The sequence below is a fragment of the Apium graveolens genome, chromosome 11 (assembly GCF_009905375.1).
Source record: "Apium graveolens cultivar Ventura chromosome 11, ASM990537v1, whole genome shotgun sequence".
Taxonomy (NCBI): Eukaryota; Viridiplantae; Streptophyta; class Magnoliopsida; order Apiales; family Apiaceae; genus Apium; species Apium graveolens.
This window is the reverse complement of record NC_133657.1, coordinates 205,471,988-205,485,332: the sequence shown is the minus strand read 5'-3', so window position 1 is coordinate 205,485,332 and position 13,345 is coordinate 205,471,988. Positions and strand designations below refer to the sequence as shown.

The following is a 13,345-nucleotide window of genomic DNA, read 5'->3' as shown; positions in this document are numbered from 1 at the left end:
ATCTGCCCGATTTTAAAATATGAAATATTCATAAATTATTAAATAAAATTTATTCAATATATTCCGTTTAAACTAAATTCTCAAAATAATATGATATATGTAATCTTACCTTTACTCAAAATGTGTAAATTGGACAATAAACATTATCATAAATTATTTTTGTTAGTTTGTGAAAATGGTTGAAATAAATCAAGTGAATGGAACAAAAACAATTACCTACTTTTGTTTTTTATATAGTCGTAATATGTGTTAAATATTATGACATGTCTCTTCTATTCTATTCTTCTCTTACACAACCAACTCAAACAATACTATATAAACTCACATTCATGTTCATTACACACGTTTAAGTCTGTATTTGTGTGTGCATGTAGAGAGAGAAACAAAAAATGTGCATGTAGAGAGAGATATCGGAGAGATTTCACGGAGAGAGAGGGAGAGAGGGAGAGAGATAGAGGGGGAGAGAGAGAGAGAGAGAGAGAGAGAGAGAGAGAGAGAGAGAGATTTTCGATGACTTGGGTTAAATCTTTGCAGTGCAAGTCAAGAGCAGTTGATGATGTTGTAAATTCATCTAAACAACATTATCATAGTCTTATTTCACCTTCTGCTAGTTGTAGAAAGAGTGTTAATAGCTTCAATGATGTGGTGGAGAGCAGAAACAATAAGCCCAAGAAACATAAAACTGCACCGGCGCCGGCGCCGGTGAAGGGTCCGCCGGAGAAAGTGAGGAAGATGGGGTTGAGGAAAATTGAAAATGGGGACAATTTGGTGAGTGGCAGGGTTAGGGCGAGTGGGGTCACGCGCCACCGTCACGCGCCGGAGTCTTTTTTTCCGGCGTTGATGGAGTTGCCGGAGGGACATCCGTCACGTAATGTGGTGGAGATAATTTTTCATACGAGTTGGAGCCCCAAAGCGTTTTCGGGTCGGATTGAAATGGTGTTCAAGGTTCAGAATTTGACCCGGACGGTGACCCGGTTCGAGGAGTATCGCGAAGTCGTGAAGTCAAAAGCGGTGGAAGCCGGCTTAGAAGGCGGCAGTGAAGACCACGCGCGGTGCGTTGCGGATGGGAATGAAGTAATGCGGTTTCATTGCTTGGGACCCGCTAATAGCGGCCCTTATGACCCTAGCGGCGGCGCGTGGACTTTTCACGCCGGCAAAGGAGCGGCGATATGTACTTTCTCCGGCAGTGGTGGGGCCCATGAGAGTGCCGGAGGTGGGAAGGGTAGAAGAGCTATGATGGTTTGTCGGGTCATAGCGGGTCGGGTCGGAAAGAGAGTCGGGTTTGACACCAAAGACCGAGTTGGATGTGACTCAGTGAGTGGTGATAACAACGAGTTGCTAGTATTTGATTCTCATGCGGTATTGCCTTGCTTTCTCATAATCTACAAACTGTAAAAATTTTATATTATGCTTATTTCTTAATCCCTATTATTATCTACTAATAGCATTTATCAACACCAATTTTCTCTTTGTTTGTTCTTTGGTTTTTTTAATTTTTTTACTGTTTTACATATTAACATTTTACCTATCTTGTTCTTGTCCTAGTGTTTGGTATTATGAAGTTTAAATTTTTGGATTGTAATTAGAGAAAATTGGGTTGATAAATGTTTGCATGTAGTAACAACTCTCTTTGGTAAGTTTTCTTGGCTTCCAAAGGATTTTGTGGAAATTTTACATTATTTCATAGACTTTGGATTTAAAAATCGGATACGTTTGGTTTGATTTGATTTTAGTTTATTATTAATGATGACTGTTACTTGTTGAATCGATACATTTTAATCGAAAGTTACGCATGATCAAATGGTAAACTTTATTTGAATTTGGATTGTTCGGATTCGTTTTCGGTCCTACTTCTTTCCGGTTTTATAAATTATGATTATTATTTGTCGAATTTGTACATTTTAGTCAAAAATTACATATATTAAACAGATCGAGTTCGAACAATTTGAATTTGTTTTCGGGATTAACATTAACATAAAGTTAATAGCACATTAAACTCCATTCAAATCTCCAATATTGCATCAGTTAAAAACACAAAAGTTGCACATTAAACATCATAAAAGAAACAATTTAACCCATACACAATTACATATAAATGTTGTATGTATGTTACTATATCAGCTTTACAGCTTAGAAGCACTACATTAACTGGCATCTAGATTTAGAAATAATGTTGTAATTTGAAGAAACAAATATTCTGTTTTAGTGTTATCTTATATTCCTTTTGTTTCTTCACTTTATAAGGAAAAAACATTTCTTACATTTTTTAATTTTATGCACCTAAGTTAGTTGGTTCTTGAAATTGACCCTCCATTTCCCCCATTAAAATGACCTCTTACCTTAACTCCTTGTAATTTATGAACTCTCCATCTTTGGTTGCTAAGGACAAGAGATATCCGTTAAGTTAAGACTTACTCGATCTTTGATTACTAAAGACGAGACATAAATATAAGATTTTGATAAAAAAATGTGTGTTTTTTTGAACACCTCAATCAGATTCACGTTAAACCGCCTCAAACTCAACACGTGACGTGTAAATCAGATTTATAGTGGTAATACTCCACACGTGTAAATCAAATTTATAGTAGTACCGCTCCACACGTGAAGTGAAATCAGATTACTAAAGACGAGAGATAAATATTAAGATTTTGATCAAAAAAATGTATTTTTTTGGATAATTCAATCAGTATCACGTTAAACCGCCTCAGACTCAACACGTGACGTGTAAATCAGATTTAAAGTGGTAAGACTCAACACGTGACATGAAATCAGACTCATCACGTGACGTGTAAATCGGATTCGGAGTAGTAAGACCACCAAAGGCCTTTCAACCTGGACTTTGTTATGAACTTTTAGTGATTATTATTGAGGATATATACTTTTTTTGTGGATCAAGTGAATATCAATCTTAAAGCAATCTTAAAGCAAAAGGGAAGTGCTATACTAAATGTTAACACCCATACTTGCAACAAAGTGGACTACAAATGGGTAGTTACGGTAAATATAATGATATCATACAGTAAAGTTAGTTTGTCTTATTGTATGTAACTACTAGTCTACTACTATCTTTTTTTAAACCAAATTTCTTGTTACTAATGTCATTCACATGTCATGACAAGTGCAGTTCATCTAAGAACATTCGTTTGATTTTTGGATTTTATGCTACTCTACACAGGGAGTCTATCTAACAAGTATTGCTAGGACCATCAACATTAAAATGTTGAGTAATCACACTGAACACATTGTGAACGTATCGCCCACAAGAAGGGCGATACTGATAAAGAGATGCACACAAACCTTATCGCTATTGTAGAACTGTTATACTAGTAAAAAAGTCGGCATTCAGAGAATAAAACGTATACAAACCTTATAGATGCTCTACTGCTAGGAGTAGAATGGAAGAGTTATTTTCGTAAAATTTTGTATCGCCCACAAGAAGGGCGATACTGATAAAGAGATGCACACAAGCCTTATCGCTATTCGCTATTATAGAACTGTTCTACTAATAAAAAAGTCGGCATTCAGAGAATAAAACATATACAAATCTTATAGATGCTCTACTGCTAGGAGTAGAATGGAAGAGTTATTTTCGTAAAACTTTGTATCGCCCACAAGAAGGGCGATACTGATAAAGAGATGCACACAAGCCTTATCGCTATTGTAAAACTGTTCTATTAGTAAAAAAGTCGGCATTCAGAGAATAAAACGTATACAAAGCTTATAGATGCTCTACTGCTATTAGTAGAATGTAAGAGTTATTTTCGTAAAACTTTGTATCGCCCACAAGAAGGGCAATACTGATAAAGAGATGCACACAAGCCTTATCGCTATTGTAGAACTGTTCTACTGGTAAAAAAGTAGAATGGAAGAGTTATTTCCGTAAAACTTTGTATCGCCATAAAGAGATGCACACAAGCCTTATAGCTATTGTAGAACTGTTCTACTAGTAAAAAAAGTCGGCATTCAGATAATAAAACGTATACAAACCTTATAGATGCTCTACTGCTAGGAGTAGAATGGAAGAGTTATTTTCATAAAATTTTGTATCGCCCACAAGAAGGGCGATACTAATAAAGAAATGCACGCAAACTTTATCGCTATTGTACAACTGTTCTACGAGTAAAAAAGTCGGCATTCAGAGAATAAACTTATACAATCCTTATAGATGCTCTACTACTAGAAGTAGAATGGAAGAGTTATTTTCATAAAACTTTGTTTTCAAGAAAGATTAGAGAACTATAAATAGAGTTCATTACTTAAATTTATACATGATTTAACTCATATGCTATTAACTGGAGCAGGGTTATAATTAAGGGGGTAAATTTGTCAACTACAATCAGAATTTGGGACCACAGAAACTGCAATGCCAGAAATATAGTACCAGCTATAAGTCTGCAAGTCACAAGCACCAACAATACTTTTAAACTAAGCTCTAAATTATTATTATTTTTGCAAAGGTTTAAATGTTGTACAGGAGTAGGGACTCAGAACAGATAGATCATAGAACAACCAAAGGAAAAGACAGTATTAGAGGCCATAGACCATATTTGTTCAAGAATGCAAGAAATAGAGGATCATGTAAATCTGATGAAGGGGGGAATGTACTAGTAATGTAGGCAATCCAATAATAATGATCAATTAGGTGAATCTACTCTCTTGGGGTAGCAGATCTTTGAGGCTTTCAAAACATATATTTGAAGATTTGAGGTCAATAGTACTCTAGGAATGCAAAGCATGTTATCGTAAAATAAAATTACTAAAACACCTTACGAGGGAAATTAGGATCATACCCGCTTCTCTAAGAGAGAATTAGGACCACAGGGGAGTAGCATGCAAGTGTGAAGTGCTAAGCTGTAAGCATCTGTTTCGGTGTTGACAAGGATTACATTGCATTGTATCTTCAACCACTTACAAAGTCTTATTAAACAAGATAGCAATATCCCTACCCGGTGACCTAAAATGCATATAAACGGGGAACGTACGCGAACTCTGAATAGAATTGAAGCCTCTTAATAATTCTTCTCAATTCTCATCTGAACCTCAAATAGAATAAAAGGCTCTTAATAATTTCATCTCGCAATAAATTTAAGGGCTCTAGAAAAATTAAGAAGTCGCAGCTACTTAAGAGTTCATTACTACTTAGAAAATGAGAGAGAACAAATGAGGGGAGTTATTCATAGAGATAAAATGGCCATTGATGGCGTTCCTCTAATGTACAAATTAGCATGCTTCATCATGGTAACTTAAACCATGTCACCATTTTCCAATGCTAATGAGATTCCACCAGAACATATAATGGCTTTCCCTTCAGCCGGTCCCGACCCTGAAAAATCCACAAGTATAATAAAGTAACTAAATGAAAACAGACAATATATGTACAAAAAAGACTACTTTATCCCTCAGTACAATAAATTCCTTATATCATTTAAAAAGAAAATACTTGAACCATCTGATTCATGTCGTTCAGGCTCAGATGGTCATTGGGATAAACTCAGCTGAATAAGTAAATAAGGTCAAAGATACAGGGCGAGTTTAACCCAGTGAACTCTGTCAAAAGTGAACTTGCGGTAGACTTGTTATATCAAGTCAGCAGCAATTAAACCCTTAGTAGCATAGTTAACGTCAGGGACAGGTTAATGTTCATTTAGATCCTTGCAACTCACAGGATTCAAGAGTTGACAATGTGGTAGGCAGTTTTTGCCTTAGAGCAAGTCCAATGCATAGCTATATTTAGTCTTATAGTATGAGACCAAAATCATAAAACTCAACTCCAATGCTAGCTATACATGGATGGATAAATGCATAAATGGATACTTAGTCATATATATAGGACCAAAGATGGCTATAGCCATTCTTACCACATCATCAAATAACTAATAATGGAGTGTAAAGAGGTCCACTTTAAATTAAAGTGAATGAGTTGGATAAAATGTTAGTTAAATATGGAATATTTTGGTTGTAAAATAGAAATAGCGTTGGAGTGCAAGCACTTTTTGGTGCCTAATTATAGCAATGGCTATAGCGATTTAACATCTAGCATTGGACTTGCTCTTATAGCAACAGCTTCTAACTAATTTTTAAGAAGTTAGCTTCTGTACAATCATTATGCGTTCTATATAGGCATCAATCAGTAACAGCTGCAGTTTAAAAAGCTATATAAAAAAATACTTTTGTAAAATCATAATGCATTGTATTGTTGTCTAGACTTCCACAAACATCAGGTAAAGGTATACTAGTTGTCAAATATTTGTAAAGTTTCTAGCATAACACTAGCAATGGTGGAGCTTTTTTCTTAGAGGAAAAAAAACACGAGCTCGGAAAACTATTAACAAAATTTTTCAGTACAAGTATTCACACTTTTGGTATGCGCGAAGATCATGCATACCTGTCATGACCTGTTACCCTAACTCCTCATTTTGCCTCAAGCACGCGTCGCAGATCACTCAGACGTGGGTGGACACTCATACACTATCTTTAGGCCAAAAACATGTTTTTCAAGAAATTTTTGGGTTCAACCAAGTTCGGGTAACAAAGACTTGGTTGGACACTACCAACCAAGTTCGGGTAACAAAGAATATGACTAGGTGTGAAACATCCTCTATTTATTCTGAAACATACAGATCTCTTTATATATATACGAACAGATCCTTACCTGGCTTTACTATCATATTTCTATACTTTCTATATATATTAATGACTTTTTTTATCATATTAATGAAGATGGTTTGAAGATGAGGTGCAAATCTTCATTAATATGCTGTGGTTTTGAATGCCTTATGAGTTGAGCCTCCAGTACTAAATGACAGTAACGAGATATCATGCATGTAAATTCTCTAAAAGCTAATTACCAAACGTTTACCGTCCTTCGACATGTTAAAAGTAACATAAATTTTAAAAGTTTCCTAATCCAGACACTCTTACTAAACATTGTGGAGCACCAAAGACCAATGTCACAGTGCCATATTTGGATAGATGTGCATCCATATTAATGCAAATATATCAGGCAGCAGACACTAGATAAGTTGATGTCAAATAATGCAAGCAAAAACACTTCAGCATCATTATAGCTGCAGAAACTTCCCCAAATACATTTTGTAGTCCCAAACATGACACAACCAACCTCGTCATGACGCTACCATTATACAGGGAGAGTTCAACAAGAATCTTACATACACTTAGTGGCAAATAAAGTAGAATTGGTAGCAGAAAAAAGAGGATAAAATTATTATGCTAATCTTTGAAAGGAAGGAAGACTCACCTTCAGATCTGGTAATTCAATCAGACATGCACATTCAACAACTTCGGCACCAGCACGTTCTGTCAAAACAAAAGTAGGATTCTTATGCACCACCATCTAGTAATTACTAAATAAATAATAATACAACTCAATTAATAAACTCCTGTGACCATAAGCTTCTACTCAGATCTCATGAAATCGACACTTCTAATTGTATAATATGTTAGCAGATCATAAATAATTCACAAGGATCTGAATTATTCCTTTCGTACTTAAAAAAGGATTTAGATAACAGGGTATGAACATGGTATGCTAGAAAGGCATCAGCATGGGTTATTGACAAAATATGCATATTCAGCAGTTTCCATGATTTAAAAAACAACGAATTTGTCATGAATCAGAAAAACAATGATGAGCTAATATTATTTTATACAATTATAAGAATAACCCAAACCCTACTTGCAAATTTTATTTTTCGAGTAAGTGACTATGGAGACCTAATGTAGCTTAAGAGAACTGAACACGTTCTACTGACAAATGCACTGAGATCATTTTCACTGTTTGTATAGAAATAATTAAACATTCAGTGTCACCATATACCATGATGGCATATTGTTGCAGAAACCTTTTATATGTAGACAATTCATGAAAAAAGTCAGTTAAATAAATGGCATAATGATAGAAAACCAAATATAAATAGAGTACATATAACTGTAAGTGAAAGCTAGTTTACTAGACATGTAACAGATTCACATGACAACAATGTAGAGCAGCTTCCTAAAAAGAAAGTAAAAATAAAAATATATTAGACTTGAAAAGCACAAACGATTTAGATCAACAGACAAACATTTTTACATTTACAATTGCTCCTCACAAAAATAAACATAGCACACCTTGCACAGACACGATGTACCCTCGTCTAGTGGTACGAGGAAGACGCCATTTATCTTAATAAAACTTTGAATTGGACAAGGATCAGGGTATTGCCATGACTCAATTACCAGAGGAAATCATAAAATTTGTCACGGTGATTTTTTTAGTTTGTACTGATTCTTGTTTATGGGAGTTTAAGAAGTACCCAGTAAATTCATAGCAGCACAGAGGGTGCCACCGGTAGCAATTAAATCATCTACGACCAGAGCTCGTTCATTAGGTTCAACTGCACCAATGTGCATCTCAAGACAATCTCTTCCATATTCCAGAGTATATTCTTCTGATATAACTTCCCCTGCGGTAATAATATGACCATAAAAGAGCCTTATGAATCACAAAATATGAAAAATGTAGCAAGCAAATCATTAAGAATGAATGTTTAAACCATACTTGGAAGAGTACATGTTGATCTAGGAAGAAGTTTATAGACATAAAGTTGGCATAAACCAAATTTCATAGTACCATAACATTATTAAAAAGGATTTGGTGCAGTATGCAGGATGAAAAGTTATACCAGGTAACTTTCTTGGTTTTCTCAAGGGAACAAATTTTGCTCCTATTGCCAAAGCTATGGGAGGACCAAATATAAAACCACGAGCCTCTATTCCTACAAAAGCAAAAAAAACAAAGATTAGCTTACAGTATGACATACCAAATTAACATACTACTGTATAGTAAATAAGTTAGGCAAGAGCACAATGTTCTAACAAGATCCCATGTGTACAGCAAAGCACAAAGGCATACGACCAGATAGACAACAGTTCGTCATAAAATTTTCTAATCACATTGGTCTTCTTAATACCCAAATTGGGCCGTAAAACTTAGATAAGTTAGGGATTTAGATTAGGGGCAGGGGGAGCTGAGACCATATACAAATCTTAGATAAAACACCAACGAGGAAGCAGATAAATCCACGCCATAAAAAGCACTAATAAATTTCCAGGAACAAAGTAGATTACAGATAACTATCCCTACCAAAATAAAACTATTGACAACCAAATCCTAGAACCATCCAGAAATCTTTAGGATACAACTCGAAACGAGGTAAAATGACCAAGTACTAATAATACCATATATTTTTTTAAAGAAGCGGACTTCAGTATAAAAAATCTAGTGCTGTTTTCTATTCCAACTTTTCCCTGAATGAAAGAACTAAACCTTGAGTTATCTGATGATGCACAGTGCACATAATATCATTAGTTTTTGCCTCAGATTGAAAGTTACTGATTGCTAAAAGGTAGAATTAGGAAAGTACTAATAATACCATATATTCTTGCAAAGAAGTGGACTTGAAAAATCTAGTGCTTCTATTCCAACTTTTCCCTGACCGGAAGAACTAAAGCTAGATATATTTACATCAGATACTTGTCCTAACAAATAAAATAATCTTGGTACTAGATATATTTACCTGTGAATTATATTACAAAATCATAAAATTTGATTCACCGATACATAAAATAGTGCTCAGTACCTTTAATTCCGTCTACTTAACTGTCTACCTGACTTCGCTAGCAAATGTAGGTAATTCTTCAAACGAACTAATAGGCCAACAACAAACACGGACATGATTTTCTATATGAAATATATTATTTTAATTCTTTACAGTGAATCTGTAATCCGTTTTACAGTTAGCATAACATTGTTTCAGTCCTTTCATAGAAAGGATACTTGGAAAGTTTTAAAACTTATATTTTTTGTATGCCATTTCAAATATTATATTTAAACATTATAATTCACTTTTCTCGATTCACAAAACATGTATCTTATGAAGTACTCAATTATTGAATTTCTCTTACACAACACATATATCAAGGAAGCACACTATTTATAATGTATACATCAAAACTGTGTAACTGAAATCATATGTATCACACAGTGCTCAGTTCAATTGCTATTACCAATTCTTTGTGCAGCAGAAATACCCGGTGCAGGATTTTTTTAATAAAAATCACATATCTATGGTACTCAAGCTGCATACATTATAAGGCGTGAAACATGCTATCAGATGATTCAGAAAGGCACTCAGGAATGTGTTTATTAACTTAATATATAAAGTTTGACTATTGAACTCTGCTACAGGATAGCTTAAAAGGAACACCACTATCTTTAACATCAAATCTAAAGTTTGTCACCAACAATTTTTATATAATTTGCAAGTGCCATAACAAAATAAGACAAGCATTATCAAGCAAGTACACAAATGGACATATTACACTATAGATGCATAATGCCAAACAAGGACCAATAAACGTGCATGCAAATCATTCTATTTCTGAAGTATATATAATGCAATTGAAGGCCAAGTTTTTTAGTTGAGAGTGAAGTCATAACGTTAGTAGTTTGTCGGGTGATTACATAGTAAAGATTAGACAGAAGATATCATGATTTACTTTATGATAATATGCCTTGATAGAAGTAATATCTACGGTCTATAGACCTTTAATTTCCCATGCAATAATAAATCAAACCAGTGTTGGGTAGGGCGCAAACTCACAAGAAACCGCCGATTTCATGTGCAATTTGCAAAAGCAATAGAACTCAAGCTTTTTGGAGGAGATGAGGTTTCTGTATATGTTTATTATAATGATCATACAGCTTTAAGCATATAATCGCGGGGGTTTCGTGGTTTTCCTTAATTTACTTGCACTATATGCCAGCTAAAAAAGATTGCTACTTTCCAACTTGCAGCTCTTGCGCCAACTCGCAAAGTGCGAGTAAACGCACTTCACGAAACACCAGACCAAGCTTGCAGTGTTTTTACATATTTCTTTTAAGGACTGATGAATGTGCAAGGACAGAAAAACTATGATGTCTACGAAATGCAGTAACAAGAAACGCAGTAACAAGAAACGGAAAGATTTTCATCCCAATAAGGACAAAGAAAGCCACTAATCATAGTGGAATCCAGGCCTGTCATAAAATCTTTCTAGCAATAATTGATATCAGAAAAATGTAATGGCACTCGAGCCTCATCATAATTCCAAGAAAATTACATTACCTGGAAAGACAAGTGAATCAAAGAGTTGAAATCATCATAATATTATGGAACCAAAAATTAATAGGCCCAATCTGAGAACCCATCATTATACAACTGGGTCCACCTTAGGTAAAAATCCATCACCAACCACCATTATCCACCAAAAAATTAGATCTTGCACATGCCCAGAAAACACTCTGCGCCGCTCATAATCCTCACGAAAAAGGTACTAAATTCGATAAAACATTCCACTACACCCACCATAGTCAAACCCAACACATCTCCACAGTTACTTCCATGAGAGCATACAAAAAGTTACTCAAGACCACATACAAATTTGGATCCAAGGCAATGTATATCAACCAGCCAACAACAAAAATGGGTCCATCAAAAAATTTAAAGTAACACTTAAATTTCCCCCAAAAGTTAAAAAGTTGTGACACAACATATTCCCATTGCATATGCACATAGAAACATTTATCTACACATATGTCTATCTAGCCAAGAAGATGAAATGTACCATAATCTATATGGACAAAATATACAAACACTACTACATTACTCATATAAAAACATTCAAGTGAAAGAACCAACACCCACTTTACAAGAAAAGGACCCTTACTTTTTACAGCATAACACAACATACTACAGATAAAAAGATTAAATTTTTATCAGTCCCGAGTGATAAAGATTAAATTTTTATTAGTTCTAAGTGGAAAAGATTGAATCTTTATCAGTTCTAAGTGAAAAAGATTGAATCTTTTTTAGAGTCAAGTGAAAAAGATTAAATCTTTATTAGTTCTAAGTGAAAATGACTGAATTATTATAAGTTCCAAGTGAAAAAGATTGAATTTTTTATTAGTACAAAGTGAAAAAGATTGGATTTTTACCAGCAACAACTGAAATGTTCTTGTTTTTGTATCTCTCAACAAACAAGTCCATTGTGTCTTTGAAGGCTTTTGGATCCAGTAAGAGTGTAGTAACGTCTTGAAACATAATCCCTGTAATAAAATTAATAAAAAATAATTATTTTTATTACAAATATAAAAAATTCTTGAAAAAATTAATAAATAATGAAAAAAGTTCAAGAAACCTGGTTTGGGAAAATTGGGGACAACCCTGATTTTGGATTTGATGGCAGGGATGCGAGGATCATCATTGTGGCAAGCTGACATTGTATGTATATTGAGCTAAACAAGTGTTGTAGCTCACTCTATGTTAATTTTATATTGTAAGTGTGTGTTTTGTGTGTGTCTACTTGTTCATCTAATGCAGGTTAGAGAATGAGGGAGAGAGGGGAATCAAATGTAGGGCAAAGGGGTATTTAAAAGAATGAGAGAGAGAGAGAGAGAGAGAGAGAGAGAGAGAGAGAGAGAGAGAGAGAGAGAGAGAGAGAGAGAGAGAGAGAGAGAGAGAGAGGCGCGCTGCACAAGGAGGGAGAGACTTGCTGTGTGTGTAATTTATAGGTGTATTACGTCTGCATAGACAACAAGAGATAATACTAGTACTAAATTACCGTGACAAAATAAAATAAAATCATATAAATCATATAATATCAAATGCAAAAAGAAATAAATTAATATTGTTGATTATAATCTCTTTTATTTATAATAGCACAACAAGCGATAATATTTTGAGATTAAAAAGTCTCATTAAAAAGACTAAACTACCCCTATTTTTAATATTTATATAAAAGTTGTGTTTTGTGGAAATCGAACTCTGTTACTTCATTCTTCTATACAATCGTATACCACTATACCATATTATCACATGTGTTTTAACTTTAAATATAGCTACTTGAATTCCGCAAAAAAAATGATAGTTACTTGAATATTTGTACAATTAATTTTAAAAAACTGAATTCCAGATATAAAGTTAGGCATCATACATAAATAGATTATTATTTTATTTATTATTATTTTTTAGTTTGAAAATATATCTTATACATTTTTAACAATTTTTTATTATAAAAAGTAATTCAAATGTATATATATATAATTTTTAAAAAAAATATTGAAAATAGAATCGCCTATATATAAATAATTTAGATTGGTATTAAATATTTAGATAAGTTCGAATTATAATGAGTCAATGAATTTTAGTTTATTTTGAATTTGAAACCAGAATTTGGCCCATTGTTCAAAAAATACTCGAAATTTGACTCCATGACTACCCGAAAAATATTGTCACATTCTACG

General features: G+C 33.9%; 2 protein-coding genes across 2 annotated transcripts; one reads left to right on the top strand and one right to left on the bottom strand.

Moving 5' to 3' along the window:
- The first annotated feature begins 285 nt into the window (after positions 1-285).
- On the top strand, positions 286-1,679 carry LOC141698643 (uncharacterized). Its single transcript, XM_074503414.1, has one exon. The coding sequence runs from the start codon at positions 511-513 to the stop codon at positions 1,393-1,395; it is 885 nt and encodes a 294-aa protein (XP_074359515.1). The 5' UTR covers positions 286-510; the 3' UTR covers positions 1,396-1,679.
- Positions 1,680-4,826: 3,147 nt separating this feature from the next.
- Positions 4,827-12,516, bottom strand: LOC141698559 (adenine phosphoribosyltransferase 4). The gene is made up of 6 exons (XM_074503258.1): positions 12,241-12,516; positions 12,038-12,148; positions 8,685-8,777; positions 8,316-8,465; positions 7,259-7,317; positions 4,827-5,323 (listed from the first exon to the last, which is right to left on the bottom strand). Exons 1-6 carry the CDS (start codon positions 12,320-12,322, stop codon positions 5,270-5,272), a joined length of 549 nt encoding a protein of 182 aa, XP_074359359.1. The 5' UTR covers positions 12,323-12,516; the 3' UTR covers positions 4,827-5,269.
- Positions 12,517-13,345: the final 829 nt, after the last annotated feature.

Bases quoted from the DNA above. Each gene is read 5' to 3' on its own strand.
- LOC141698643 (XM_074503414.1), top strand. From the start codon at position 511: ATGACTTGGGTTAAATCTTTGCAGTGCAAGTCAAGAGCAGTTGATGAT.
- LOC141698559 (XM_074503258.1), bottom strand. From the start codon at position 12,322: ATGTCAGCTTGCCACAATGATGATCCTCGCATCCCTGCCATCAAATCC. The intron at 12,149-12,240 runs GTTTCTTGAACT...ATTTTATTACAG, and splicing joins CCCCAATTTTCCCAAACCAG to GGATTATGTTTCAAGACGTT. The intron at 7,318-8,315 runs GTACTTCTTAAA...TTGTTTTGACAG, and splicing joins TGCTGCTATGAATTTACTGG to AACGTGCTGGTGCCGAAGTT.